We start from the raw sequence: 7,069 nt of genomic DNA on the forward strand, positions 1-7,069 counted from the left end.
AAAAAAAAAAAAAAAGAGGCCCGCGTACCTCAAAAAACAAAAAAAAACAAACAAAAAAAGTGTTGATTTTTAAAAAAAAATCATTTTAGTAACACAATCTGCAAATTCAAGCAATCCTTATAGAGAAAAGACACATTCCATTCAGTCTGGCCACGTCAGTATTCCTCTCTTCATCTCCCAAAACACTTCATCAGGGATGAAGTGAAAATGATTATTCAAGAAACTGAAGCAACACTATAAAGACAGTGCCGACCACTAGCCACTTGGGTCGTTTTTCGGCAGCATCCACAAGCTATGCTGTGAATTTTAAATTCTTATGATAAAAGTGACAGTAAGTCACGTCTTACTGTCTTTAATGTTCTTTAACCTCTTCTTTAATGTTCTAGTATTTTATAACGACAAACTGCTTTCAAAGCATCCATGGGTCCTCAAAAATCCCAGAGTCTGGTGACTGTTCCAGTGTGCACCTGACTGACTGATGGATGGGAGGGTTAGGTACACATGCTCAAGCGGAAACTCTATGTTGAAACAGGGACCAAATCATCCTGATGTTGGTGGACAAATTCCTCTCCAGTTTGTCCGGTCTTTATTCAATTATTTTGAGAAAAAGTGATTTTCCCCCTACACTTAAAGTCTGATTACATTAACTGAATTCTAAGACAACTGCTTTTATTCAGGGTCACAGGCGAGGGACAAGTTACGCAAATGGAAAAATATCTCCATCTGATCTTACAGATGCCAGCTGAAGCAGAAAAAAAAGCAAAGGAAATAAAGCTGCTGGGCAGACCTGGGCTTTGCTGAGAATAAAGGAAAGATACTGGAAAATGAAAATAAGAGCTGTCATTCCCAGGGTGGCAGGCCAAAAACAAATGGGTCTCACTGATAATCATTTCTCTGAAGCCAAGTCACCCCTTCACAAGTGACACATTAGTGATCGGGCCACATCGATGCAGCAGCTATGCAGCTGCTGGGGATTACATACGTTGTTCCTTATGTCTGCTAATGGCAGATCAAGAAGAAATGATACCACATTCTAGAGTCTTCTAGAGTCTGGCTTTCAAAACAAATTCAGACCATTCTTTTCCCTGAGGCACCAGGTGGCCTAGTCAACCTCCAGTTTTTCCAAGGGCACCAGTAAGGTAGCTAAACTGAGGGAGTGTAGACTGGGGTGCAGTCTGATTATTGCTCTGAAAAATACTTCACAGCCCAAGTGAAAAACTGGGGGCATCTGAGTAAGATACAGATTATGATCATGGCCTTGCAACTGTGTACAGCTCTTTGCTTTTTAAACAGATGAAATATTGTCACCTGGAGGTGATCTGAGAATTGAGTAAGACCAGGGGAAGGCTTTAGAAGTGAGAGATTAAAAAAAAAATAATAAAAGGAAAGAAAGATAAAAGAAGCGAGAGATAAAGAGAATCTATCGTCTTGCCCGAGTGGTCCATGTTCTAGGGAGTTACAAAAACATTTTGATGCTACCTAAGGTTTAAGTTACAAAAACAATCAAGAATCCCTGTTTACATTGACACGTCCAGGCTCATCATGATTTTCCCCAAAGGTTTTATCTGACAAGTCATCAGCTTCTGGAGATGGAGGCCACTCGGTGAATTTGGATTTGAGAGGCCAATCAAACGTAGAAAGAGCTGAGCAATGGCCTCAGAGTTTGGGCTGGAGTGATATTACGGACAAAGTACAAAAAAAGCCCGGTGATGAGGTCACCAGATGTTGGACCTAGAACTTGATGAAACATTTTTTCACATCTGTAAGGTCTGACTTTTCCCTTGAATGCTTTCCTAGGAACCTGACTTATGAGGCAAGGCTTATTTTGTCCAACACAAGCATTTGGAACAAAATCCACCACTGATTTAAGGTAGGAGGGAACCTGCTTTTTTGGCCAAATGGCCTTTCCACTTAGTCTGCTATAGAGGAAAAAAAAAAAAAAGTTATAAAAAAGTACTTTCACCCAAACTCCAGTCCCAAAAATCAGTGACTACACACACAGTGCCCAGCAAGTACACCTGGCATCATGGCACTATTGCCTTCCTTACCCGCAGTTTTTCCTCGGTCTTGGTGGATTGCTTACAGTCGGGATGCCAAACGGTAGAACCTGGAAAGACAACGCATGGCTAAGAATAAAGGAAATGGAAAGCAGCCAGAGTCCTGTTAGACAGAACTTCTGAGAGTGGCCCTGTGCCCAAGTGAATCATGACAGTTCAAACTCCAGGGGAGTTTTCCACATCTGGTCTGAACTTGTCCTCTAACGGTCATAATCCTAGACCACAGAGACCACTAATTGGGCACAAGAGTGTCTTAATGAAAGAGACTGTTCTTGACTGGGTGGTGGTTTTTGTTTTTGTTTTTAAACTGTATCATTATCCTTGAAAAGTAATGTCTGTGTGCTTAGCAACAGCTGCATTTAATTTCAGAAATATAAGCCATAAGCCATGCTTATATAACATCAAAACAACCAAGAAACTTAGATGAGGGCAATAAAGTCAAACCAGATCGCCTATAACCAGAAGCAAAACTCACTGAATTTTTTGTTGATCCAACAGACACAGGAGACCAATCTAACTAGCAGAAAGATTGAAAGTTACATTACAAATCCACAAGTTTTCCTTTAACTTTTAACCTTTTAATTAACTGCAAAAAGTCTTCACTTTTAAACTAATGAAGGCACTAATTCAGTGTCATCTTCTGTTCCTGGGTTAATGCCTCACTTTACAGGAGTGTAAAGCACTTTCTTAGATGGTACCAGTACCAAAGAGCTAAGCAAAACACTTATATCCAATCAAAAGCCCTCTTCTTATAAGAATCAAATGTCTGCCTATATGATTTTTTTTAGGCCTAGATAGACAATCTATGTAATTTATGGCTAAGGCCTGTATGTAAGTCTTATATGTTCACATAAGGGTATGATCAAATGTGGGAATGGGCAGAAGAACTTGAAGAGGGACTTAAAAAGACCTAAGCGAATAAAGTTACTAAGTTGAAGACTCACAGACTTAGAGAACGAACTTATGGTCACGAGGGGGAAGGGAGGTGGGGGAGGGACTGTTTGGGAGTTTGGGGTTGATGTGTCCAACACTGCTAGATTTAAAATGGACAGCCAACAAGGACCTACTGTATAGCACAGGGAACTCTGCTCAATACTCTGTAACAACCTAATTGGGAAAAGACTTTGTAAAAGAATAGATACATGCGTATGTATAACTGAATCACTTTGTTTTACACCTGAAACTAACACAACACCGTTATTCAACTATACTCCAACATAAAATAAAAAGTTAAAAAAATCTGAAAAAGTTACTAAGTGGAAAGCAGTAAGTAAATGATATAAACTTAGTAAGAATCTCACTATGAATATTAGACTGTCTACATTTCATTGTTGAAATCTTTCTCTCTTCAAGCAGCAATCTGTGTGTGTACTTGAAAAGTATCAAATTAGAATAACTCTCGAATTATTTCACACCACTGAACTAAAATACTATTAAATTAACGACAGGGAAAATGCATTTTATATCAGAATAATACTTTAATCCCTATTTAGCAGTAATTTCTATCTTGCTTAACCCAGGGCCAAAAAAAAAAAAAAAAAAAAAAAATTAAACAAACCAAAACCAGGCAGACGCACAGTCCATTCAGCACTAGCGTTTACTCTGAGGCTGGCTACAAAGCACAGGAAATCGTCTTAACATGGAGAGCCAAGGGCCGGGGGTCAGGGCCGGGTCCAGGAGCTGCGTGCGCTGTGGAGGTTCTACTGAGCGGGCGTCCTGGCCCAGAATCCCGGGTGTGCACATGGTGTCACACTGTTCTCCAGAGGTCAGACACATAGGGAATGGGAGCCAGAGAGAACATCTGATGCTGGGGAGGATGAAACTGCTCATTCTTCAAGGACGTGCCAAGAGGGCAGGCAAAGAACACAGAAGCCCAGCTCCAGGAGAGATTTACAACAATCCCCAAATTCTGAATGTAGCCCAAACCGAGTTGTTTATCTGTAGTGTGAATGTGCAGCACTCATGCACAGCCTGAAATCACCCTCTATTCAGCTTCCAGGACCATGTGAACGTGCAGAGCTGCACCCAGACAGAACCCTGAGTCTCGGTTCTCAGCAGACACAGGGGTCACATGCACTCTTGGGACTTTGATTGTGGGTGCTGTAATTGACACACTCAGATCTAAAACAGAGCCTGGAGACCAACTGAAGAATAAATCTGCTCTATGCTGAAAATGTAAGCTGACACCTGTCTATTGCTCTCATGGATTCACAGCCTGTCCTCAGGGGAAATGCGTCATATAAAGCACACGTGAGACCACGGATTTGGTGCTTCTCACTTGCCCTTATTGGGCCCTTTAAAATTCAGTGAGATCTTTTTTTTTTTTTTTTGCGGTACGTGGGCCTCTCGCTGTCGTGGCCTCTCCGACTGCGGAACACAGGCTCTGACGCGCAGGCTCAGCGGCCATGGCTCACGGGCCCAGCTGCTCTGCGGCATGTGGGATCTGCCCGGACCGGGGCACGAACCCGTGTCCCCTGCATCGGCAGGCGGACTCTCAACCACTGCGCCACCAGGGAAGCCCCAGTGAGATCTTTAATCAAAATTTTTCAGAGAGATCCTTCTAAAGCTAAAAGGATGTTTGGGTTGTCAGTTTCTCATATAGCTAGCATTTTTAAGGAGAGAGTAGCCAAAGCTTTGCTCTAATACTCAAGAATCGTTTCCAGAGACTTTTCTTAGTTGCATAAAAACAAAAAATTGAGACCAAAGCAAACCATTCATTAAAACTACACATTTGTAAAAAAATAAAAACTACACATAGTGTTACATGCAGAGAGAGGCGAAGAAATGACATGTAAAGGCCGATGAGACCCAGTAATTAGCAAAACTGAATAAGCAACAGCTCTCGTGGTTCTTGCTAATTTTACTGATAAGCCCTTGTCTAGTTAATGACTCTTTTTCCCGCTAAAATTAGTAAAATGCTTGCACAGATGGTGCTGTTTGACTGGAGGAGAATCCTCCCCTAAAGCTTTCTGAGAAGCTTCAGAATTTTAGAGGAGACAAAAGCTAATCACAGCTGTACACTGAGAAATTTTCTCAAAATTATTTTCATTAAAAAAAAATAATTGAATGGCCCTCTGGTAATGAGCCCTTCCTTGACACCAGAAACTTCTCAATTTCTCTGTCAGGGACTTTGGGTGTGTTCTCTCACTCTCTGTCCCTCTCTCTTACACTATGACAGCTATGTCATCTTAATGGGATGAAGTACATCTGTGATGCAATTCACCAAGTATGAGATTTTCTTCTTCCTGAAAGCCTGGATAAGAGCAGCCCGGGAGGCCCCCCAAAATCCTTCCCCCAGGACAGTGAAGTGAGAAAAGACAAAGTAGCCAACCAATGTGTAACATTTCTAGAAATGCTTTCCCTCTTTTGTTTCCCAAGCATATCCCTGGGGGCTGGGTGGGAGGAGGGCACACTGATTCTCACTCTTGCCTAACCTCCATAGCAGCAAACATCAAGTCCAATTCATTCACCCAGAAGCAACACGCTCCTCTGTTAACAGTCTCAGGGGCTCACTGCCAGGATGTCAATTGCTTGGCTGATTAATGCTAACTGATGAGGTAACATTTGGCTACATTCATCCTGGATCCACGTAGCCCTGCAGCTAAAAAAAATGCCTCCTTCTCTGAAAACAAACATAGTAAGGTTTTCTTTCCCCTGGTGGGGAGAACTTACTGGATTCTTGAGTCCACCTTACCTTGAAGATACATTTCCTCTCCTTCTGTGAACATCTGGTTGCATCTGCTGCATCGTGCACAGCTAGGGTGGTAATGTTTGTCACCTGCCTGCAAGAGGAGAGGTAGGAAATATTTTAGTCTATTACTTGGTCACTGCTCCCAGCCTCTTTTCTGGATGTGGGAATTTGGAGGAAAAGAGAAGAAGCTAAGGCAGGAAAAATAATTGTCCAATTGACCAAACTTCCTATACCAACAGCCCTAGAAGCTGGAGCTGATCCCACTGGATCTGGGAGGGGTTCAAAGACCAGCTACTTGTGCCTGCTATGTGAGGCTGCCTTGCCTCTTGGGGTTTCTGGCATCCAGTTGTCTCTCAGCTTGGGCTCTCCTGGACGGTTGCCAGTTATACAGCATGTGCCTGAGATGAGTCCACGCCATCTCCCAAACAAGCCCACCTCAAAAACATTAACATCCAAATTGATGTTGGAGGCCAGTGTTGGTTTGCACTAAAGCAATAAAAAGAAAGGATCCTATTTAGCAGGTTCTTGCTTTCCTAGCTAAACAGTCTGAAAATAATATAATCTACCCAGCTTACATCAAGATGAGAAAAACCATAGTAAAAGACATCATATCCTGCTTTTTATCTTGGAAGGAGCCCCAACTCTCTTCTCTGCTGCTTATAACAATCTTTTGCCAAAGTCTCATTTTAATTGTTTTCTGAAGAAGGCATTTCACTGAGGTGGCTCTGCATTATTCCTGGGCATTTCACATTCTTAAATATCACAGATGCCACCACAGTGGGTGTTGACTTCCCCAAAGCAAAGTGTCACTGGACACAGAGACAAATCTGTAGACAGGTGCCAAGTCCCTTTAGAGTCATGCTCCAAATACGTATGCCCAACATAGCAAAATCCTTTCGTCCACATCTTAGCAAAAAGTCTCGCCACCCAAAACTTATCATATGTACTCTGTAATTAAATCATTTCATCAATCGACCATAAAAACATTTCTTTTGCATTAACTGTGCACAAGGCACTGCTGAGAGCCCAGAGTTAGAAGTGACTTCACCCTGTGCCTGCGTGAAATCTCAACAGGAAGTCTGAGGTCAGGTAGTGATTCCTTTCTCACACCCTCCTGTAGAAACTATGAAACCAATTAGCTACTAGAGTGTGAGATGGTGGTCAGCTACTCAAGATAACCCAGTGGGAAAAAAAAATGGAAGTTATTTACAAGTAGAAGCCAGGAATGAAACCTTTTCAGTGGTGCCTGCCAGAAAGTTCCAGAAGTGGAATTTTGCTCTTATCCACACAGCATTATTTATTTATTTATTTCAGCGGGGGG

General features: G+C 42.1%; 1 protein-coding gene across 4 annotated transcripts in view; it reads right to left on the reverse strand.

The window, feature by feature from the left end:
* ABLIM1 (actin binding LIM protein 1) overlaps nt 1-7,069 on the reverse strand; it is a 311,835-nt gene that overhangs the window by 44,184 nt on the left and 260,582 nt on the right. For all 4 annotated transcript variants that reach the window (XM_024755953.1, XM_024755952.1, XM_024755954.1 and 1 more), the window contains 2 exons: nt 5,752-5,839; nt 2,049-2,107 (listed from right to left, as the gene is read on the reverse strand). In XM_024755953.1, the coding sequence (XP_024611721.1) occupies nt 2,049-2,107; nt 5,752-5,839 (147 nt within the window). The remainder of the gene's footprint in view (nt 1-2,048; nt 2,108-5,751; nt 5,840-7,069) is intronic.

This window comes from Neophocaena asiaeorientalis, unplaced genomic scaffold (genome assembly GCF_003031525.2).
Source record: "Neophocaena asiaeorientalis asiaeorientalis breed wild unplaced genomic scaffold, Neophocaena_asiaeorientalis_V1.1 scaffold85, whole genome shotgun sequence".
Taxonomy (NCBI): Eukaryota; Metazoa; Chordata; class Mammalia; order Artiodactyla; family Phocoenidae; genus Neophocaena; species Neophocaena asiaeorientalis.